General features: G+C 36.9%; 1 protein-coding gene across 2 annotated transcripts; it reads right to left on the bottom strand.

Moving 5' to 3' along the window:
* Positions 1–1933: 1933 nt before the first annotated feature.
* Positions 1934–24722, bottom strand: cul3b (cullin 3b). Of its 2 annotated transcripts, none has more exons than XM_059331254.1 (16): positions 24406–24722; positions 21400–21597; positions 18804–18917; positions 16629–16789; positions 16078–16192; positions 15571–15799; positions 13336–13481; positions 11353–11529; positions 9818–9988; positions 8354–8461; positions 7186–7310; positions 6771–6867; positions 5471–5605; positions 5111–5297; positions 4470–4615; positions 1934–3152 (listed from the first exon to the last, which is right to left on the bottom strand). In XM_059331254.1, the coding sequence occupies exons 1-16, from the start codon at positions 24466–24468 to the stop codon at positions 3021–3023; spliced, it is 2304 nt and encodes a 767-aa protein (XP_059187237.1). In that variant the 5' UTR covers positions 24469–24722; the 3' UTR covers positions 1934–3020. The 2 variants fall into 2 exon arrangements, with proteins under 2 accessions (XP_059187237.1, XP_059187236.1); XM_059331253.1 differs by having other exon boundaries at positions 5471–5602; positions 24406–24483.
* Between the last annotated feature and the right edge of the window lie 496 nt (positions 24723–25218).

Below are 25218 nucleotides of genomic sequence, written 5' to 3'. Positions count from 1 at the left end.
TTATTGTCAATGCCCTCCTGAGGATAACCCTTTAAGGTTTTATTGATCGGCCCCTAGGTGACAGTGTGGTGGCAGTCTAATTTCATATTTGGTACCGTGGCCACACTTTAACACTTAAGGCAATGAAATTCATAGGGGTGGTATAGACTGGCCCCTGTAACGCACACACCCCGACGGCAGCATGCCCCGACACGCGTGTACTGTGAGGGCCCGTTCAGTACTGTGCGCAGTCCTAGTTTATTATGTTTTTCTGCTGTTTTTGTGGGTATAAATGGTTTTTAAAAATGGTACATTTCATAAACACCTGTGTCTTTTGTTTGTATTTTCGGTTCGTTGCAGCTTTATATTTTGTTAATTAAAATATCATGAAAAATCAGACTGATAGCCAAGTTTGTGTCGAGAAAAATGAGCCACGCATGTGATATAAGGACAGACTGAAAGATGCTAAACAGAGACAGAAATGAATGCATAGGAAGTTGACAAATTTGAACCAAAATCTCCTGGACTTCAGAGGTTTAATCCCTGGTACACCTAAAGGTACATTTGTTTGGACAAATATAATGATAACAACAAAAATAGCTCATAAGAGTTTAATTTAAGAGCTGATATCTAACCATTTTCCATGGTTTTCTTGATATTGATTTTGGTTATTATCAAGAAAACCATGGAAAATGGCAAAACAAACCTATCCTCTAAGGTAACCAGGGGGAGGTTTTCTTTTTTTCAAAACATCTGAAACTGCACAAAAAAATATAATTGCATCAAAATCAGTGTGGTTGCTAATCATTGACATATCCCAGACTATGAAAAATCTAAATAAAACAACTTTTAAAACATTTTTTCATTACAATTCATAGCACAATTACGTAAACAAACACTTACGTAAACAAACACTTATATTCACGTTTAAATTCTGAAAATGTATGAAGTAAGTAATACTAATATATAATTTTAGGGCGGTTTTTTGTCGCAGATACATTTTTCTCTAAGCAAATATGATAAAAATAGCTCAAAGGAGTTGAATTTAAGAGCTGATACCTAGCCATTTTCCATGCTTTTCTTGATAATGATTTTGTTTATCATTATATTTGTCCATACAAATGTACCTTTAGTTGTACTGTACAGTCTATGCTGTGTATACCCTGCAAAACAGTCCAGTAAAACATTTCACTTGTTGTATGGTGTATTTAACAAATAAACACATTATGAAACACTTTAACCATGATACTGAAAATAATCCTATACATGTTTAAAACCCAGCTCATTATTATCAAGTGTTTTTTATTCCTGCTTCCTTTCCAAATAAAGCAGCTGGTTGCAGGACGTTTCTTATTTAATTCCAGTAATGTTTGTTTCAATTTGTCTTTTCCAAAGTCTATTTTTAATCCAGTATGCCATTTAATTGCACAATACTGTTTTTTTGTTTGTCTAATAAGACCAGCTGGGCAGAAACTAACAACTTATTGACATGGAAATGACTCATGTAAGTGATTATAAATTAATGTATTGGTAATAAATTTGTTTAGAATAACACTGTTTAGAAATGTGTTGATTCAATTTTGAAGGCATTAGTTTGTGGTGCTATGGTTTCCAAGACTTTTTCCACTCATTTTATCATAGTTTAAATATTGGAAACAGGGCTCAGTATAACACAATGTAAATCGACAGCAAAACAAACTACAGCCTCCAAAATGACCTTATAGTTGAATCTACACCTCTCTACAACAGTTCAAACTAAACTACTCATTTTGTTTTCCTTAAAAGAGCTCAAAAATACTGTTGTAAACAATATACTCCAGAGGCCTATAAAGCTCCCCTTGTGAACCCTAAGCTAAGCTTTAATTATGGTCAGAGAGACAAGTTCTTCTGACATTGGCCAGGGCCTTCGCATGAGATGTAAAAAAAAAAAAAAAAAAATTGAAAGAAAGAAAAACCCATCCCATCATTTTTTATTCTACATTTAATATGATGAAAACAAGGCCCTGTACAATCCACCTTTGCAGTGAGTACAATAATTATTTTACAATTTGTACACATTAGAACATGGTGCTAGACTGGTTCCACCCGTTCAAAAATGCAGTCGAGAATGAAAAAAAAAAAAAAGAAATCCTCTTTGAAAGCTGCACCACAAGGAACCCTCCAAAGAGAGGAGATACATTTTTTTGGCCGATCATACAGCAGGCCTGAAGTGAAAAATGTGTCATGAGAGACCAAACACCATTTACCTTTTATATGTCTTATTCCCAGATTGAACCATGAGATAAAAGCATGCTGTGAAGCTACAGCTCTTGATCTCTCTAACCACTAGTACAGACCTGGCCAAAATATTGAAAATGGCATTAAATATTTCAGCTATGTGAGGTGCACTTAATTCAAAGCAGACATTAAAACAACCTAAAAAAACAAGACATATTTTCAACATAAATTAAGCACTCTTCATGTTTTCTCCAGTACTCAAAATGTCCTTTGCTGCTGTTGTAAACCAGGTCTGTACCAGTTAACACTTTGTCCTCTTCTTTAAATTTAAAATCCTCTGGGAGGAAACGGCCAAGTGTCTGTCAACCTGTACAGCCAACGATGTGCCACAAAAAACAAACAAAACACATTGACATCAACATTTAAAACAGGGGAGTGGATTCAAATGTTTTCTTGGTCTCCGTGTAGCCGCATGTTTGCTTTAACATGTTTACGCTCGTTCTCGACAGCACGCAGTTAATTGGCAAACAGGCTCACCCAATTCTCTCCAAAGGCCACAAGAAACATGATTTTGTACAAAACTAGATCCCCTCCTTTCATTTCTCTCAGCAGAAGAAATCTAATATTGCTAGAAAACTTCCCCATCTTTTGCATGATTTTTTTCTTTTTACACATTTTTATGGAAGAAAAGTTAAGCTTCCCAGTGTTTCCCAGAATCAATGATGAAAGCACTTTGCAGTTCATTCAAACGCATAGCAGTCCACAAAAAACAAGGCTCTCAGTTTCTCTCAACTCGATGTCAGCTTTCGTTGAATTCACATGTTTTATGCTACATAAGTGTACACTTTGCGGTCCTCCGGTGTTCGTGCCAAATATTCTCTCTCAATGAGTCCTTCAATGCGCTTCTTGATGACTACAGGACTAGGGAGGAATCGTGCTCGTAACTGCTGCGTAACCTGTGGAGACACCAAAGAGAAACAAAATCACTACATGATACAATGGATGGGCATTTGAAAGAAACCTGCCAACTAGATTATAACGTTAACAATCAATTAATCGATGCATGCATAAATGCGCAAAATAAAAGATATGTACGCAAAGGACTATGCAAAAGCCTGTTTTGATAACGGACGCTATAATTTTGAAAGGACAAAAAGAGACTTCCTGACGATCGTAAAACTAACTCAAGTGAGATTAAACTGTTAAGACAACATCAAGGAGTTCAATTTTTTATGTTTTAGCCCCGAAGAGGCATGAGGTTAGTTTTCACAGTAATCTTCATATTTAAATGTGTTTTGTGTTTAAATAAGTTTTGGATCAAATTAAACTCCGTAATTCATGCTAGCATGGTTTGATACAGAGAGCTAGTTTTGCTCAAATTAATCCTCTTGTATTTCTGTGTGTTTTATAATAGTTATTGTAACTTTCAGTTTGCAAACTGTAGCTTTATCAAACTTAATTCTCAGCTCATTGGCTTATTGGCATACGGCCGCAGAACTGAACGATCGGCCATATTTCAGTTCAGTGAATACTGATACACGTCAGAAATAAAAAAAAAAAAAAATACAGATCGATTAAAAATTCCATGTGATTGACCAAATTCTTAACAAGCATTAATCGATCATCGATTTATTATTCCCATCACTACATGATTCGTTACATTCTATCAGAAATCATCCTAATTACTCACTTTATCACTGTACTAATCAATCCACTGATTATCTTATCATTTAACTGAATCAAATTGTTGGCTATAATTTATCAGAAAAAAAATGTTTTAAATAAAGTCCTTCCGAGTTTTCGTAGAGTCTAAAGTGAAGTCTTTAGTCACTCTTGTTTTGCCAGTCCAAAACCCAAATACATTAATTTTAATATGTATAAAACAAAAAAAAGCAGGAAATTTCCATATCTGAGAGGGTTAAAACAGTATTTTCAGCCATTTTTGCATGAAAACTTGCTTAAATTATCAATTTGTCGATAAGCAGATCAACATCTGATCATCACCTTGTTTTACATGTAATGTTTTCATTTCCATTCCCTTTACAATACTGCAATATCCAATACTTTGGACAGGTTGTGGTCAAAAGAAAGAAAACATGTAAAGAAAACTTTATTAAATTATACAAGTAAGACTTCCCTTAGTTGACTGTGTGGGGTGTTTAACTGCACTTGCCATTGTTACCTTACAGACGACCACTGATTGCTAATCATAAAAATAATCACTAGAGGGCTCACTAAAAAAAAGAAAATACCCAAATGCTGTCATGACTGACCTCTGCTACTAGAACATTGTGCTGCATCTTCTTTCTGGACTTCATGATTCGAACAATGGCAGCCTCGATCTCATGCTTCCTGTCGTCGTCCACTTTCTGTCGTGTCTCCTTCCTTTCTGGGTCTGACTCCCCTTGTTTAGCAGCCACTAAGTGATGCACAACAGAGGGAAAGTTAATGCAAAAGACAAGCAGAGTTACTGAAGGTATATGAGATCTTTTCCCAAATTAAGCGCTTTAAATAATATGACTATAAAGATGTTAAAGGTACAATCATCAGTTTTTTCGTTGCATTTACTACAGCAAATTTCCTTGTCTTTATTACAGTTCGATGCTGCAGTTTTATTTCTTCAAGAACCAAACCACATTCAAGATATAACGACAAGATAGGATAAGATATAACTTCATTTATCCAACAGTGGGGAAATTTAGTTCACAGCAACTCAAGATACAGACACATAGACAGAATATTATTATTATTATTAATAATATATTATGTTGTTTGTTTTGTGAGAGTACCTTGATATATATGAAAAATATATTTTAGCATGTTAAATAGGTTAAATTAGGTTAATCCATCAGAAAAACTAAATAAGACGTTATGTTACTGTATGTCTTTAGAAAAAAATAATGATTTTGTGTACCTGTTTGGATCTTGACACGGTGAAGTTTGGAGGTAAACTGGTCATTGACTGTAAACACATGGCCATTCTCGATCTCCTTGGACTTGGGCTCCTTGGTGAGGACTCTCTGAGTAGGCTTCCCACAGGCCAGAGACTGCAGCGCTCGCACCAGCTCCCTCTCTGGGATGTCTGTCTCCTGCTGGATCTCCTACAGGTTGGAAAGATCCAGTTCGGGATTGTGATAAAACAATAAGCAAAACGTAATAGAGAGAAAGGCGGAGATCTGAAACTTGTTTTAGAAGAGCGTTTTCCTAGTGAAACTGCCCACTAAATGTGCAGAACAGCAAAATGTTAACTTTTCTATTGTATTAAATTGCTTACCTCAAAGACGGATTTGTCTCTGTTGTTGAAAAGCATGAGGATGGTCATCTGAAAGGTGGAGACCTGCAGGATGTGCTTCCTGGTGTTGGAGCCGGTAACCTGGGCTCCTCCCACGCCGACCTCTGACCCATCCTCCTTTTGACATGTTCGGATGAAAAATCATAACCTAAAAACATGATTCATAACCCACTTCCACAAGAAGTTGTATTTTCTTTTACAGAAAGTCCTCAAACATGTAGATTTCCTTGTTGCTTAAACAATTTAAATAATATTTTCTACAGAAAATGATAACTATTTGACAGTCTACTAGTGCCAATTATTTAACGATTTTGAATTCACAATAGATTCACAATTTTAGTTGCTTTTTGTGTTTACGTCAATGTTACAAGGTGTTTTCACAGCAAATATCAGCAAATAATCAAATTATTGAGAACTCTAATCATCTGGAACAAAACTTTGTCAGTGAAACTATATTATTGACTCTAGATGAACTTGTTACTTCCAACCTGACACCGCTGATTTGCAGTTTTATGTGTATATATCATTAGATCACATAAATTGTCCCATCACAAAAATATTTGTAATATATTTGTCGAAATGGGTTGATGTTTTTCAACTATCTCCTACTGAACACCTCAAAGACTGAGGAAATGATCATAGATTTCAGCAGGTTCAAGCCCCCTCTTCAGCCAGTGAATACCTGTGGGGTGGACATCGAGGTGGTGCCAAGTTATAAGTATCTAGGTGTATACCTGGATAATGATAATGATAATAAAGTTGGACTGGTCCTTAAACACAGACGCTCTCTACAAAAAGGGGCAGAGCCGCCTCTTTTTCTTAAGCAAGCTCAGATCTCTTGTCATCTGTAGTAAGATGCTGCAGATGTTTTATCAGTCTGTGGTGGTAGTGTGTTGTTTTATGCTGCAGTCTGCTGGGGAGGCAGCATCAGACACAGAGATGAAGGCGGTTGGACAGACTGGTCTAAAGAGCTGGTTCTGTGGTTGGAGCCATGTTGGACACACTGGAGGAGGTGGTGGAGAGATGACCTGTCAAGATGTTGGAGTCCATCTTGAAATACCCAAATCATCCACTACACAAAACCTTTATGGACCAAAAAAACAGCAGTGGACGGCTCCTCTCTCTCCATTGCAGGACGGAGAGATTCAAAAGATCCTTCACTCCTACAGCCATCAGACTGTCTCATTCTAACAGCTAACAGATTCACTGAATTTCCCCCTCAGGGATAAATAAAGTAATTTTGATTTTATTTTGATTTGTTTCATTTCAAGTTGGCCCGTACCTTTTTGATGGGACCGTAGAAGGTGGCGTTTAGATCTGCAGATCCCATGTGGTGCTGCAGTGTGAGTTGTCTGCCGCTGTGCTTACCAAGATAAAACCTACAAACAGAGCGGTGTTACTCAAGGTTAACATCTAAGAATAGTCACTGTACCACAATTCACAATTCATCCAAATTTAGATTCCTGGACATATCCAGGTCCTTGACCAATTTCTGATAAACTTATATCTTCAAGATTGGATCAGGATCTGAATAATGTTTTTATTCTGGTCAGCTTCCAATTCTAGCAAAACATAATGTGTATTACTCATCCTCTTGAATCACACATTTCAGAAACAATTAGAGTGAAAAAGAAGTGCGGTTAAGAAAACACTGACACATGAAACTAAAAAAAGCTGTGTGCATCAAATTAACTAACCTTCTAAAGACTTCAAATGCGTGTCGCGGTGAAGGGGGGATGTTGCACTTGGGTGTTGCTGATTGTGTTGGCCAGTATCCCGTGGTCAGGACTCTTACAGTGAGATCAACCCCTCCCAGTGAAACCTGAAGTTTGGGAGAAAAAAAAACACAACACGCACAATCAGCTTTGTAATGACACCCCGTAGCCAACTGCGATTTTAATTGTTGCAATTAGGTTAGAAACACAAAACTAAATGAGACAAAAAATAACTACAGACCATTGACACAAACTAGCACTGTTTATCCTAACCCCCAGGGCCTGTTCAAATTGTATGCTCGCTTGTACTGCTTACCGCCCTTTTAAAGCATATACTATAGCATATTATACATTATGATATTCTACTTTCACTTTTCACCTAGATCTGGCCTAATAATGATATCAAACGCTAATTGATTTGTAAATATTTTAACCCTTTAAATGCCATGTTTTTGTCATAATGCCACCATGCCTTTAGATTAAATAAATGCGAGCATTTTAAGCTCTCAACCTTAAGAGTGCAACTATTGTTTGTAAACAGTGTATTTCAGCCTTACTGCAGTAGCTGAGCTGGATATAACATATATTCACATCAAATAAAAATACAGAATCTTGCCAAAATTTATGCCAAATGCATGAACACAGCCAAAACTATTAACAATTGAAGAATGAAAAGCACGTAAAATGCGCTCAACCTGCCCTGAGGGTTAAATGGATCACCGTGTTGCATCAAATGAATAAAAATACATCTTACTTTCAGGAGACAATACTTTAGATACATTTAAAATAAATTGTTTTAAAATTACTTTTTTGCTATAGACTAAGCAAAAGTGTGCACAAATACTGATTACGGACTCCACAGTTCATTAATTTTATTTCTAACATGAATCATACTTGCTTCAGCAAACTACAATGACAATTAGACACAGTGATGGAGGCTCTGGTGACAAAACGCCATGTGACAGCACAGCACCAGCCAAAAATTAGCACACTGTATTCCCAGGATACGGATAGTTAGGTGCATAATTGTTTTTATGTAACTGAGCAACGCAGCAATGCTCAGGCAGTCAGGCAGCCATGTACTGATTACAGATAGCAAATGGGCTCATTATTCTGACAGGATGAGTTGTGGCGTGCAGCGTCTCCTCACCCCAGTTGTCTGTAGATGTTGTCTAAACTCATCCATGGTGGTGTTGGAGATGCTCATATCCCGGAACATGCCCTCCAGCTTAGAGGTGAACTGACAGCCGCACTCAGTCTGAACAATGAAGAAGAATCACATTTGGTTAATCAAAGCTGTTAAAGGTCAATAAACACTCAGATGGTGGTCATCTAATGCGGCAAGAGGACACTGCCCGCTTACTGTATGTTTCCTATAACTTCCTTTGTAATGCACCTTTTAGAATGAGCTGATTCACAGAAAACGTCTAGGCCTGTCACGATAATCAATACAGGTACGTCTCAAAAAATTAGAATATCATGAAAAAGTTCAATATTTTTTCTCCATCACTTCAGAAAGTGAAACTCATACATTATATAGATTCATTACACAGAGTGAAATATTTCAAGCCTGTTTTTCTTGTAATTTTGATGATTCTGGTTTAGAGATAATGAAAATCCAAAACTCAGTGTCTCAGAAAATTAGAATATTGTGAAAAAGTTAAATATGTGAGTCCTCAGTCAGTGGTGATTTGGGGCCCTGTCCTCTGCTGGTGTTGGTCCACTGTGTTTTCTGAAGTCCACAGTCAACATAGCAGCCATCTACCAGGACATTTTAGAGCTCTTCATGCTTCCACAAGCTCTTTGGAGATGCTGATTTAATTTTCCAGCAGGACTTGGCACCTGTCTACACTGGCAAAGGTACCAAAAGTGACCCTTTCACTGTATTTTCACTTAATGACAGTTTATTTGAATGTTTTGTTCAGTAAAAACGTCTTGTTCAGTGTTTGGTTGGACTAACAGACAAGATGGCGACGAGTGTAACGCTGAACTCGATGCCTCAAACGGGCCACAAACCAATGGGTGACACGGAGCACCCTCCACTAACCGTCAACTTGCAATTAGGATATCTTTGCCAAAAAATTCAAATATAAACGTGACAGCACAAAATGGCGCACCCTCACAGATAGCGTCACTCGCTTTATAGCTAAAGACATGCAGTCATTCAACACTGTTGAGAAACCAGCGTTTAGAGAAATGCTGCAGACTTTCGATAGGCAGGAGGAACTGCCTAAAAAAACGTACATTTCCCAAACAGCCATTCCAGCATTTCAATGCCAATGTTCAATATTCTTGGGAATCAAAAGTTAATTGCTCTTAAAAGGGATGTACTTGAAATATTATGCTCCAATACAATTATATACGCGGCATAAAGAACCCCAAACATCAACAACACTATTGTTTATCGTCATAGTTTCTGGGAAAATATATCATCCTAAAAAATGTTATTGTGACAGGCCAAAAACAGTTATTAAAAAATACATTTCATAAAATCATTGAAGCTAGATAACCAGTTCTCCTCATATATAGGCTGATTTTTTTTTCATTCAAACAAAATATCTTGACTGAAATGTTCTTGTTGCACATAACTTGGTTACATCACCCTGCTACTCACCTTGAGCTTTGAGATCATGTTCTTCTCAGAGTCGTCAGAGACGCTCTTGTTGGTGAGCAGCCTGCGGGCGAGGTGCTGCTTGTAGTACCTCTCAAACACGTCCTTCTCCTGCATGAAGCGGAACAGCACCATGGCCTTGTCCAGTATTGACTCCACCTCCTGCTCTGTCAACTGGAGATAACAGAAAAACGATGCAGGTTACATAGGACGGTCATAAACAGAGAGAATAATCTGACCCCCCCGACCCGAGTCCTGCATGGGGTCAGGTTTAGGTTTAGGTTTATTCATTTGCACAGTTAGAATTACATAAAATTACAAAGATAAATAGTGTTAAGTGCAGGGAGAGGCAGAAAACCCAGACGGGCTTATTTAAAGCCTCCAACTAAAAATTCATAGTTATAAGAAAGTAATAAACTATAATAGAATAATAGAATAAAACATATGTATAAAACCAACAAGTTATGACAATTACAAAAATACCTATATAAAAATGTATATTATTATATTATATAATTATTATATTTTATATTATATTATTTAAAAAACATATGAACACAATATAAAAGTGCATTTGTGTGTGAATTTGAATTCTAAAACAGCAGTTAAATGAGCTTTTAGACATCTCTTGAAACAGTTTATAAAGATGAAGATGGGAAAAGGTTTTTCATAATTTAGTGCCCCTAAATTTAACAATAAATTGACTCCTGCATGTAAGAAATCTTGGAGGATGAAGATCTAAAAGATTGACACGTTGGATAAGAGTGAACTAGGCCGGTCACAATAATTGCTATATCGATTTATTGTTCGATATAAAAAAATAGACACGATAGTTTTTTTCTGGACTCAATATATTGTTGTTTACATGCATGACTTTTTGTGCTTTTTTTTGTTGTGTTTAAATTAATGCTGCAAATGTTTGACAGGCAGTACGAATTGCCAAAAAAATACCTACCGGTATATTTCCCATGCAGCCATTCCAGCTGTTTGTTATTTTAATAATAAAATAATATAATACATAATGATTATCTCTTTGCAATGTTTTGTTAACAGAGCCTGAGAGTCTATTTCATTTGTTTTGGTTGTAGTTACTAAGTTTTATTTATCTAGGATATTTTAATATTTCTTTCCCACATTTCAATTCCAATGTTTAATATTCTCAAGATTTAAAAAGTCAATTGTGGTGGGAAAGGATGTTCTTATTATGCTCTAATATATCGAAAAATATATCGTCCTAAAAAAATGTGTTATCATGACAGGACTATGTGTAATGGATTGAAAAATATCTATATAAATTCACAGGTATGAAATGTACTACATGTGTGGAGACAGAGAGGTGTTTTTCCGTTTTAGAGAAATCACAGTTGAAAATGACTGTGCAGTATTTTTCACATCTAAATCCTATAATACTATCGAACCTAATCAGCCAACAGGACTTTTTTTAAATCAATATGGTTTCATGTTGCAACCTGAATGAGCAGGCCAGTTACATCTGTGGTGCGTCCTTAAATAAGAGACTGTATCCACTGAGGGCTCACCCCTTTTACTCCTTTCTTCAGCTTATCATCGATGAAGAGTGAGAGGTACTCAGGCGAGCGAGAGTTGAGGTTAAGGAAGTACTCAAAGTCGCCTGCAATAGTTTGTTTGAAGAGCCGGTCGTTATTGAAGGACTCCAGGAGGAAACGGTCAAAACGGGACTTCAGGTCCAGCAAGCCCTGCAGGAAAGGAGACAAGGATGATTAGAGATAATACAGCAGCAGCTTGCATTTGCAGTAACTTTAGACAGAAGTGTTTCCCTTAGGTTTACAGTCTTGGGGGGGAGGGCATCATATACACTGATCTTAATGATTGCATATTTTATTAATTGTTATAAAGAGAATAAGGGTTCTTGTATGTTTTATTTAAGGCATCTTATTTTGACAGTCTTCTTGTAAATTCTGTGGTGGATTCTGTTAACACACCGCTCTTATTCTGAAAGCTGCATGTGGTTAGCGACAGGAAATAAATTAGATGGTTATTCGCAGTTAAGCTTTTTGTGATTAAAGCAACATTAATTGTAAGCCAATGTTAGCTCGCGGCTACCAAACGGCGTAGGCAATAGTGTGTTTGGACCACAGTAAAACAGCTCTGTATATTCAGTGTGTGTGTAAGTGTGAGAATGTGAGCGCATGTAATGTCATGGGGGAATGAATGATTGGTGGGTTACAGCCACAACACAATGCAGTATAACTTTACATCGTGAAAATTGTAAATATACTTTAAGTAGCTTGAAATGTGACTTTAGCACAGCAAATTACCGGTAGACTATAGCGGGCCGCCACAGTCTGCATGTGTGTGCGCGCATCATGGCAGAACTTCGCCGCGAGCAATGCAGAGAGCAGGCGAGAATTGTACACGCCAACCATGTAGAGACAGAAATGCCATGCATTCATGTAAATAAAATGAATAATATGAGGTTATTTAGTTTGTTTAATAAAAGGACAAGATATAGACCTAATCTATAGGAAAGGTAACCTTAAATGACTTCTGTTGTGATTTGGCACTCTTTAGAAAACAAAATTAACTTGATTGTCAAGGGGGGCGGGGGGTGTCGTTGGGGGGGCGTTGGATTGAGATGCACCTGTAGATACTGTTGGGGTCAATCTGACCCTGAACAGAAGAGGTGAATCAACATCACTCAAAAGAAAAAAAAGACACAGATTGACAAAAGAAAAACGCAAAATGGCCCGAAGACATAAATTGACCACAAAAAACAAAAAATGGCCAAAAAAGACACAAAATGACAAAAAAGACGCAAAATAGCAAAAAAAAAAAGACATAAATTGATTGAAAAACCCCCACAAAATTTCAAAAAAAGAATGCGAAATGGCCAAAAAAAGACACAAATTGACCAAAAAAGACAAAATGATGCAAAATAGCCAAAAAAGACACAAATTGGCCACAAAAAGACACAAAATTACCAAAAACACTGGTAAGGGAGACACTGGACAGCAATCACAGCTCCAACAGTAAAGCAGCAAAGGAAAGCTGGAGTCATCAACAAGGAGTCAGACTGCTGTCAGTCAGACGAGAGTGCCACAAACCACAAAAACGTTTCACACAGGCACAGATCTAAAGCACTGCAAGAGGAACATAATGAGACCTTCAAAAAAGTGCCTTCTCTCTCGTTGCCTGAATGACCTCACACGTAATTTTGGGCAATGACACAGTGTAGTTGAGGGCAGAGATCATCATGGCTTGTGGCCACAGCAGTTATCCTCAGCCAGGAGGCTACAGAAGTACATTATGGTCGAGGCTTGGCACGCTATGGTTTGTGAAAGCCTAAAAAGAATAATTACTTAGTGATCTCTAACAAGGTTACATCTCCCTTATCCACTTAAACATATGCAGTTAGAAGGTTATATTGTGCTTCAACAGAGCGTGTGTACCATGAGAACTGTCTCCTACTCTTGCAGCGGCAAATGTTCCTGCAGATTCACAAGACTGAGCAATAACATCCCCGCACTCTAATGTTTCCTTACCTGGATGTAGTCTACAGGGTTCTTTCCCTCTCCCTCCTCCGATACGAGGGCCTTTCCTTGTTCCCGCAGGTATGAGCTCATGCACTCACACATGGTCTTCAGCCCATTGGGAACCCTGCTGAACAGCTTGTACATGCACGCCAAATCTGCGATGGATATGCACGAATACACACACAAGCACACACATCAGGAGTCTATCTCTACTGACTGAAAAGGCAAGTCAGTATCTGAGATCTGCTGAGGCTTATTTGTGCAGAGTAAGTGTACTGATGTGAAAATATTTCTGAGGGCATCACTGAAGCTACAGCACTTTCATCTAAATCTAATCATCAGAATTACATTCCTCCTCTCTTATCATTTGTGACATGAGCAAGGGAACACTTTGACTACATTACTGATCCAGTTAAATATACATATCTTGCAAGTGACAATAAAAAAGAGCAAATCAAAGAGCAACAGGGTTTCTCTCTCTCTTTTTTTTTTTGTGTGACACATAAAATTTAACTGTGCAACTAAACATAAAACTTTTTTTAAAGAGTTAACTCAAGAACTTTCAAGGTACGTAAAACAAAAATGCCCAGACTCTTAAATTCATCAGCACATCGACATTTTTACTACAAATGCAATTGATAAAAATAGAACAGAAATAACTTATACCCACATCAATGAGGGTATATTGACACTTATTAAGTTATATTACCAGCTGTTATGAATAATAAGTATTATGATAATTACCAATAGAGGACTTTTGGCTATGAATAAACACTGAACACAAGAAATCATTTTAAAAACAGTTAACATGTTTGCAAATAACAATGCAAGAGCAACATATGTATCTGTTCTGTTCCAACAACAAAATAAATTCAATTAACAAAGTGATCAGGTTATTAATCAGATCAATTACTCCTAACAATGAAAAATAATGGTTAAAATTTAGCATTTTCCAGAACTTCCAAGACTAAGGAATAGGATTAGGGTCAGGTAGGAGAAAAAAATAATAAGAGGAGGGGAAAAAAATTCATAATGAACTCCGAGAAAAAAGTTGAAATGACAAGAATAAAGTTGACTATTTCAGTTTGGTAAAGTAGACTTCAAGCTACAACCTGATTTTCCTCAATATGTCTAATATAGGTCTAAAAAACTCATAAATTACATAAAAGCAGATTTTCCCAAAACAATAGTTGTGGTAAGCTCTACCAAGAATAACTCACTTATAGGGGGATTTTAGTACTACTACACCCTTAAATATTGTGGTTATTGCTCATTTTATGACATGATGAAAATCAGCTTGTATCTTGCAGTCTACCTTACTGTTCAGATAGACGCAGTTTCTCTAAAACAATGTTCCACTGATGACTTATTGACACAGGGACAACACATCTGTGAATATCTTTCATACTTCCTTTTTGTACTGAACACAAAAAATGTAACTTTATTCTCAACATTTCAACTTTTTTTCTTCAAAATCCTATTTCAACTTGTCATTTTACTTTTTCTCAAACTGCATAATGAAAAAAAAAATCCTCCCGTCATTATTTTTTCTTCTTCTACCTGGCCCCAAACCTCTTCTGTACAAGAGTTTGTATGAACCAAGGTTATAATAGTTTTGGATTTTTCATTAGTTTTAGATTTAGTTTAGTTGTGAATCTTTGTTTCCAAATACAGTGAGTTTTAATCAGTTTTTAGAGTGAGTTTGCTAGTTTTAGTTTAGTTTTTTTTTTTTTTTTTTTTTTTTTTAAATGTTTAGTGTTAGTTTAGTTTTTATAAGTTTTAGGTTTTTTTGTAATGGGGTATTTGTTGGGTGCGACAGCGCACTTTGGATTACCATAATAACTGAACGGTTTACACTACCGGAAAAATTCCAATGGTTTCTGAAAAATGAGGAGTTGCTCTTTACAGCCAATGTGGTGTCATTACGGTAATTTCAATCGCACCTCTCCTGGAAACCAACAAAGCAGGGAATACACACCTTGACAAAGACAAATAACAAAAGACATTATCACTATAATTTTAGTTAGTTTTGTAACCCACAATACAGTTTCAGTTAGTTATCGTTTTTTTTAAAAACTAAAGTTTTTATTTTTATTTCAGTTAACAAAAATGTTTATTCAATTCTAGTTTTCGTTATTTCGTTAGTTTTCGTTAACTATAATAACCTTGGTATGAACCCTTTTAAAATTAAAGTTAAGTAAAAGACCAACTACAAATGCTAAAGACGTGAAGCAGCACTCTTACCGTCTGTTTTGCCATTTTTAAGCATGTGGACGAGGCCAGAGTTCTCCATCTCAACGATAGTCTTCATGTGTTTGGAGATGAGCTCACGTTCCACCACCTTGACAATCGGCTCTTCTGTAGATTTATCCAGGCAATGCATCACCCGCTCGATCTCCTCATTGATTCTGGCTTCCACCTTCTTTATGTACACACTGGCACTGTTTTCTGCAAGGAATTTTTGGCTCTCCATCTAAGTGAAAACAACAAACAGGTATGAGCTATAAAAGGACAAAAATATTTCTCCTCCAATCCATTTTATTCCAATTTTAGTTACGTATCATTCAGTTCTTTCAACAGTATACATAAGCTGTGTTGTTAATCGTTACAAAGATATTTTGAGAATCATCTGTATTTACACTGCATTTTGTCTATATGGACCCCAGAAAAAGGGAGAAGCAGCCAAGATAATTGGGACCCAAACAAAAGTAAAAGAATGAACAGTAAGGGCAATCATGTTCACCCACAAACCTGGAAAAATTCTGCAGACATTTCTAAGAAAGGCGCCTCAAAGTCTTCTTCGTAAACAGATCTCCCTTCAAGGCCGAGGATCATTAACATTTGGCAGGCATTTCTAATGGCCCCCCTGGTGAAGGAGAAGCATACCGACTGTTGAAGGCATCATCAGTAATGAAAAAGACAACAAAAAAGCAAAGAACACATCCTGGAATCTTATTTCACACTTACCACAGCTGCCAACTAACTTTAGATTTTTTTATTCATCACACAACAGCATATAAAAAGAAAATAAATTGTGTGTTCACTGAACACCCCAATCAGTTTAATTGCTGCAGATTTATTTGACAGCTCTTTTATCATTTATCCAAAGAGCATGCACTTTTTGATGATTTAACATTTTCTTTTATCATCTGAATTAATATGAAGGATCTGGATTTTATTTTCAGCACATTTTATGTGCAACTTAAATTAAAAATTCAGCTTCACTTTCCAACAGCAACAATTGACAATTCATTTTAATTAGTTTCCATTTAATCAATCCTGTCCTGTGAGTGTTGTTCTACCTGTCCACCACCTCTCCTTTCCTCTCGCGTGCGATCATGTCCAGCAGGGTCTGTCGGAGGTGGTCTCTGATGCAGCCATAACGAACCACTTGATCCCTAAAGATGATAAGACCAAGGTTGTAGACATTCTCCACATTGTTCTGCTGTACGTACACCCGATCCTGTGAGACAAACAAGACAATTAATGTTTTGTACAACATTGAATATATTATATGTAACTTTCCTTTTAAACATCTTTTAAGTGGTTAAATGTGTCTGTGTCATCCTTACAGGTGGGTTAAACTAAGTGTTGTTAACCTGAACATATAATTCAACCAGATAATAGGGCTGGGCGATATGGACCAAAAGTCATATTCCAATTTATTTAGGCTGATATATACGATATATATCCCGATATTTTTATCGCAAAGTGAGAGCAAATGTTCAGTCAAAGTCAAATATGACATGTCACAAGTAGTTTTATTGAAACTGTTTAAGTGAACATAAATACTGTATAAGAACAGGAGTATATATATATATATTTTTTTTTAAATCAAAGCTCCTTAAAGTGCACATTAAAATAAAATAAAAATATCCTAAATAAAAAAAATAAAATAGGCCAATCTTTTTCTGAAATAAATGTATTTATATGAGAAACATTACGAAATAACTAAATATGATAAACCCTAGTAAGGGCAGCTTTTATATATAAAGAAAGAAAAAAATTAAACTATATAGATAATTGCGATATGGTCTAATTCCATATCACATTTAAACATATATCGATACATCGCCCAGCCCAACCTGATATCAGCTCCTCATGACAGTATGAGTGCTACAGTTTAATCTTAGTCTTACCTCAGCACCCAGCTTTAATATATCTCACTTGTGTATTGACATAACAATGAAAATATCTGTAAGCTTTAAGCAGACCTGATGTTCCTCATTCTTCAGTGATGATTCAACAAGAACAACATTTTAAAACAGTTTCAGGTTCAATTTGAAATACCTATAGACTTCTGTGTTGATATTTACATAGGCAAATACGACCATAGTGTATTTCCAACATCTGGCAGTGACAGAACTCGCTCTACATGCAATTTAGTCCTGCACAGACCTGAGGCAGTAGGGCTGGGTGATATATCGATATATTTTTAAATGTGATATGGAATTGAACATATTGCATATATCGATAGATATATGCAAATATTCAAAATATCGATAAATATAATATATCTATACAAATGTATAATAAATCTATATAAATGTTGCCCTTACTAGGGTTTGTCATATTTAGTTATTTTGTAATGTTTGTTATTCTTTTCTCATATAAATATATTTATTTCAGAAAAAGATTGGCCTATTTAATTTCATAGGCTATTTTCATTGAAGATATTTTTTTCTTTAAAAGTGCACTTTATGGAGATTTGATTTTTTTTTTTTTTTTAAAAAGGTACTCCTGTTATACATTATTTATGTTCACTTAAACGGTTTCAATAAAACTACTTGTGACATGTCATATTTGACTTTGACTGAACATTTGCTTTCACTTTGTGATAAAAATATCAGGATATATGTCGTATATCGATATTCAATCTAAATATAATCAGGATATGACTTTTGGTCCATATCACCCAGCCCTAATAGGCAGACCTCTGCAGTCTGTTTAAACACGGGTTAATCATGTAATTTGTTATATTTGATTGGTTGCCCCAAAAGTTGACTCTGAATCAGACGCCATTATGCCAAAGTTACAATCACAAAAGTGTTATGGTAATAATCAGAGTATTAATAACCCAGTAAGTCCCAGGGAAATGAAAAGTACATTTTCCCAGTTTAACCTATATTTTCTTCCGTCTGCAAAAATCTTTGATGACTCATCCTGCACTCATGGGCGTTTAGAAAAGTTTGTCAAATGAGACTTCCATCCACACCAGTCATATAAAACCACACTCCATCATTGCAGTAGCTAAACAAAAAACTTTGCTTTAGGCTAAAGGCTGATTCATTCAGGAGAAAACAATTTTTAATCAACTCTGTGTTTCTGCAGTGTGGGCAGTGCATGCAAATGAACAAAATAAAATAATGACCAGAAGTTACTTGTATAATTCTGTTGTGTTATCTTCACTGATGTGTGCTGTTATTAAACCCTGTAAATGTGTTCAATGAGAATCCAGAGAAACATCAGCTACTCACCATATACATCAGGATGTCTCTGATCATCACCATTGCTGTTTGATGGTCGTTCCAGGCCTGATTTAGGGTTTGCAGGAAGTTATTGTTTAAGGAGTTGAGGACATCTTCTCGTACCTTTCAGGGCAAAAAACATGCATGCATGAGGTGGGCATATTCAAGTTCTGTAGTGTAATTGACAAAACAATGCCTGACCAAGGACAACAAACTCCTTGTTTAAGAGAAAAATGATGCCTCCAGCTGACACCTACTTTTTACATTCCTGGTTCACGCAGTATTTTATTGTGAACCTACTTTGCCGTTTCTTCTTTAATACATTTTCTCTACTAGTCAGGCATACAACAGCTTGATAATAGTCACACTGCAGTGTGACTCAGCATTGTAAACGTCTCTGTAGAGTAGAGAAAGATTCTTAAGGGCACACCGACCTCCTCTTTTTCTCCTGCTAGACTGAGATGATGAATTATCACCTCTGCTCTTCTTAACAAAAGATCAACCCTCACATACTCACTAACATCTTCTTATTCAGAGCCAGATCAAATGAGCAAGACACAAGCAAACCCCATTAATCTGAATATACCTTTAAATTAGAGAACAGTTATGCACACTCATGATTTACTTTCAAAAGTAATCATGAGGTTACTGTTGCTGCTAGGTGCAGATAAGATGAAGCTTCATCTGTTTGGACAATTTTTAATTCTGCTGGTCCATCAAATTAAACAATACCTATATCTTTGGATATTACTAAGCAAGAAAACTAGGTATGTGGTTGTTGCCATGTTTCTGGAGTCAAAGAAGGACATGAGAAAAAACAAAACTAAGTATGAAGGTGAGAAATTTTGTAGACATTCATATTTCTATTGAAAGGTTTGGTCATGAATGGACTGACTTGCATGAAGGTGTGCAGGATTTTAAACACCACTTTAGCCTAGATGAAATGATCAGAATCATATCTGTCACCTCTTTTATGTTGGCTTCAATATCCACCTGCTGTTCTAGCCACCTGGTCAGCACTGAGCAGTGAACTGAGCTGAGCGTGTCAACGAAAAAATAAATTTCTCACCTCCAAATCCTTCTGTCAATATTTTTTTTATGCCAATCATTATAAGGCCAAAGATAATCTATTTAGAAGAGTGACTGTCACAGATCTAACAGTTGTCTTGCAAAAGAACATAATCTTCCTGTGAGTTGTTCCGTTTTAAAACTTCAGTTTTGTTACGTCTCTGAGATAAGTTTGTAGATTTCTGGGCTGCATGGTGATATTGGGAACCTTATTAGATAGTAAAGACCCACTCAGGTGTCAACTCTCTTGTCTTTGAGCTGCTTGCTTGTTGATATTCACTGACTGCTTATTTACTAAATCTGCCAAGTTGAGAATATACATTTAATTGAGCTGTAAAACCATCTGGCTGCTATTCAACAGCAGTCTGCTGAAATATTGCTCATTGGGTATCTGCTCACTGTAAGCTTCACAGAGACATTCACCAAAGGCATCATGGCCAAACTTACTTATGCAACAAAAACAAGTGACAGCTTAAGGAAAACATTCACTGATGGGTTATCAGCAGGAATTTGAAAACAAATTAATCTCATAGTTACAGGATCAGTTTTGGAATGCCATCAGTTTTTTTTGACCATTCAAAATAACCCAATTTACTCACATTTCCCATATTAACCATTTCACTTACAATGGATTACTCAGGCAAATAAATCAACTATATGTCCCGCTTGAGAAAGATTGTGCTCTGTCAAGCTGCCATTCAAAAGACATACTGTTGCACTCGTAACACACAAGGCAAAACCAGTTTTATTAGAGGCTTGCAGACAGATGAGCAGCAGCCACGTGCAGCTGAAAACCTAAAACAAAATTACAACTCCATCAACAAACCTGTACACTTCCCAGCCACTCTCAGAAATAGGGAATCTGTCACAACAAGGTCTGAGTGATCCTTAAAGGACTTTACAAATCGTCCCATTACACAAGACAAGTGTCAAAACCTTGGAAATTGTATTCTCCAGCTCTCTAACAGCATTTATTATGCATTCACACACACATGGCTGCTCATGAATGCAAACAGCTCAGGTTTTCTGGTCTTACCATTGTTTAACAATAATAACACACAGGGAAAGCAGTAACATGAATGTTAATATGAAGCCAATGACTATCTAGCTACTGAAAAGAGGGTCTCCATCTTGAATTCAGCTCCACACAAAACGATCTCATATGTACCAATAATTATCTATAACACACTTGACTAGTAGTCAAATATATTTTAGTCACAACAAAAGACAGCGGCATAAAGTCTGTTTTAATTTGTTCTGCACACAATGTGGCATCACTTGACTTTAGCTGTTTTGGAAAATTAACCAAGCTTAAGAGGTGCACCTCTGTCTGTGTGTGTGTGTGTGTGTGTGTGTGTGTGTGTGTGTGTTAAAAATGTCCTTTGACAGAGTAATGAAGTGCATTTGCTTGCTGAAGATGCAGCAATTTAAGGGATTTAAGGAATTACTAATGTGTTTACAACAGGAGTAACTACCTTGTCTGTGTAATCCTAAAATTTAAACTATAATCATGCCTGATGTTTTGTGTTAGCCTTACTTTGTTTATAAGGTGTTCGGTGACGACCTCCCGCAGGCCTGTGTACAGCTTCTCTCCATGTTTGTGGAGCACCATCGTGTAGGCGTTCCTGTACAGTTCCTCAAAGCTCAGGCCGCTGTTGTTCTTCCTCTGAATCTCCTGGATGGCATTCTTCAGTAGGTCCCAAATATTGTTGACATACTTCTCATCCATCGTCATCTGCAAAAGGTAACCAGTAATGGGCTCAATAAGATGATATATTTAATTATTATTTATACCGACATTTGGAACAATGGAACTTGTTCTTGAATAAAAGACACATAATGCAGATAGATATCCCCTCTGTGTAGTTTTGGTTGTTTATAGGGATGCACTGAACTGATATTCAGTATCGGTTGTAGAGCTTGGCGATATGGACCAAAAGTCATATCCCGATATTATTAGGCTGAATATCAATATGCAATATATATTCCAATATTTTTATTGCAAAGTTAAAGCCAAATATGACATGTCACCAGTAGTTTTATTGAAATTTTCAAAAATATTTATTTAAGTGAACATAATACTGTATCAACAGGAGTACTTTAAAAAAATCAAAGCTCCATAAAGTGCACGTTTAAATTAAAAATGAATTAAAATATTTATATGGGAAAAGAATAATGAACATGACAAAAGAACTAAATATGACAAACCCCAGAAAGGCCAGCATATATATATATATATATATATATATACACAAGCGATATGGTCTAATTCCATATCACAAATAAAAATATATCAATATATATTTTATATCGATATACTGGCCCAAATCCCTGTGTTAGATATCAGGAAAAGAAAGTATAATCTGATACAAGCCATTATCCTGAACTATCACGTTAAGTTATGGTCACAGTTTGTGTTTTGCTATGCCTTTGAGGTATAGGCATTATTACACAGCATTGAGTTACATCCAGTATTTTACATTAGAATTAAAACCCAGTTCCAAAAAGGTTGGGATGCTGTGAGGAACATAAATAGAAACTAAATGCAATGATTTGCATTTGATTGTCCTCTGGTGGCTGTCTACATTATAGATCATAAATGCTACCCCCCTCCTGCTGGCAGATGGGAAATGAGCCAAATGGTAAATCATTTTTTCCCCAAAGATGGTTTCTATCATTTCGCATTGTGCTCCGATTGGGTCGGGCTGGTGTATTGGGCCAGAACTCGATATCGCGGCTCTCTACTGCGTAATCTGGCTCCACTAATGCGAAATGCTAACTACCATATCCGGGAAATTTCTGCTTTACTTTTGTAGAGTGGTTGGAAGTGGAGACATGTTGTCCATTCTTTATAATCTATAGTGTGAACCGATGTGGGTGGTATTTTAGCCAGATACTAAAAAAAAAACTAAGTTTTTTTATGTTTTTATGTTTACAGAAACTAGAAGATGCTACCTTTCAAATGAAGCCACATACATGCATTTTGGCCTAACAGTTAATCGGTTATTAGCTTTGACTAAAAAAACCCTACCCAGGCCAGTGGGTTTTAAAAGGTTAAGCAAAGTGCATCCATACAAATGTATTATTAGCAGTTTTGTTGTTTAAGACGGGGGAAAAGATGTTATCGGACTGGGACTGGCAGATACCCAAAGGCTGAGGTATCGGACATGAAAAAGTGGCATCAAGCCATCCCTAGTTTCACTATTAGTAGTAACATTAAAGATATGCATGCCATCATCCATATACTATGAGTGGGTATTTCATTATATAGGTCAGTCAGTTAGTATTAAATATTTAAGGAACAATTATGTATATGGACATTTCTAAATGTGGCATGGGGCTGTACGGTCTTTATTTGCTACGTAAGCACACTGAAGTGGGATTAGCTGGTAGAAGTTGCAGATGAATAAGAAATGCAGGAGCAGGATTTTTAATTTACCAGCAGCCACTATAGACAGTGTGCTAATAACACAGTGCTTAGCTGTGGTGCATCCTAAAAACACAAACACAGATATCCTTCAAACATAAGTTCTTTTGGACTTCCCAATAGCTGTACATAATTTGTGTGACAGTTTGTGAGGAGGAACAGTGTGTGCTCCTTTTCAGCAGACAAGCCCAAACACATGCATGTCAAGATGCTGCTCTACCAGCATGTCAGTCAGGACTAGGGCCCATTCAACAGGCTCACATTAGTCCTAAGGGTCCTGTGAATTAAAACTAACTGGCTATGTGGCCACTGTAACTTGCACACAACTAGTGTTTCTTTCTGTGGGTAATTTCTCAAAGAGGAGCAACAAAATAAAGTATCTGGTTAATGCACAACCTCACTCAGCCAGCCACAGACTGACTGAAATTCCAATTTAAGCAGAATGAGGTCAGTTCATAAATGAGGTCTATCAGAGACTAGCAGACAAAGGGAGTGCCAGGTGATCGAGGAGAGAGATCCTAACTCCTAATTTTAATACTGAACCGACGCCAGAAGCAGAGGATCTGATAGAGCATTTAACCAACACCAGAACCAACGCTGTGTTAACTGATGTGGTTTTTAGCATCCATGCACAGCTCCAGTAACGCTGGTGCTTGTTCTTGCAAACAGCTGTGAGTCTAGCTGGTATTTCAGTGCACAAAAGTCAGTGAAACGTAAAGCTCGGGCACAAAGACGTCATGCATTTGATAAAGAAAGCCAAAAGCAGTCAAAACAACAAGTGTCAAGAGTCAGAGCTAACGTTAGCATCGGCTATAGCGACAGATCCAACATGCTAGCTAATGTTTGGGGAGTTGTGAGGCAGTTAAACGTTAAAGACAATTAAAGTGAATTATAAAACTTCCCACTGGGTTGGTAATTTAACAGAGTGGCCACCCAATACACGACCAAAAGCGGGGGCAACTGGACCATTTGCAGGCTGCACTTTGTTTACGGAAAGGCAAGTCATATCTGCTGCTCAGCTGGTTAGCATGTTAGCATTTAGCCGGCAGCCCAGACCACGGTGATCGAGTCACCGCCGGGCGGGCAGGCAGAGCACCTTCTGCGGCGTGCACTTACAGGAAAGGCCCGTATCCTCATTTTGGTGTCCTTCTTGGTGCCGCCTTTGCTGAGATTGGACATGGTTGCCTCGTCCGTGGGCTCTGTATTCACATGAAAGTATTCTCCACGGAGGGACGGGGGTGACTACTGGTTTATGGAGCAGCCGACGAGCTTTCACTCGACCTCGTTGCTCCGCGTCCCGGCACCGCAAGTTTATTGTTGACAGCCAAACGCCAAATCCGATAGTTCTTCATACAGCAATGGCGGACTACCTGCAGCTCTCATTGCGCAGAGCTCACGCACTCCAAGTCACGCGAGAGAGTAATCATTGAGAACATTTTCTCAACTTTACTGACACCTCGTTAAAATAATCGCCTAAGTCATTTTTTGTCTTTTTTTTTTTTTTTTTTTTTTTTGCCTAAATCATCTCCTCATGACGCCAGCCACCTATGGTAAAATCGCCTACATCCTCTGTTGATCAGATCATGAGATTTTATCCATTTAAGATAATGGCCTATGTCAAGTGTGTGACTTAAGTGGATTTATTATGCCTAAGTCAAAATAAAATGTGACTTAGGCAATTTTTTGAACATGCCTTTGTGACTTAAGCAAGATATGGTAACACTTTATTTTGAAGGTGTCTACATAAGAGTGACGTGAGCGTGTCATAAACATGACATGGGATGTGTCATGAACATTAATGACACTTTAAGTAACATTCATGTTCATGATACTTGTCATGTCATGTTTATGACACGCTCATGTCACTTTTATGTAGACACCTTACCATTACGTTACCATATCTTGCTTAAGTAACAAAGGCATGTTCAA

The sequence above is a fragment of the Centropristis striata genome, chromosome 4 (assembly GCF_030273125.1).
Source record: "Centropristis striata isolate RG_2023a ecotype Rhode Island chromosome 4, C.striata_1.0, whole genome shotgun sequence".
Classification (NCBI taxonomy): domain Eukaryota; kingdom Metazoa; phylum Chordata; class Actinopteri; order Perciformes; family Serranidae; genus Centropristis; species Centropristis striata.
This window is presented reverse-complemented; position numbering and strand designations above follow the sequence as displayed.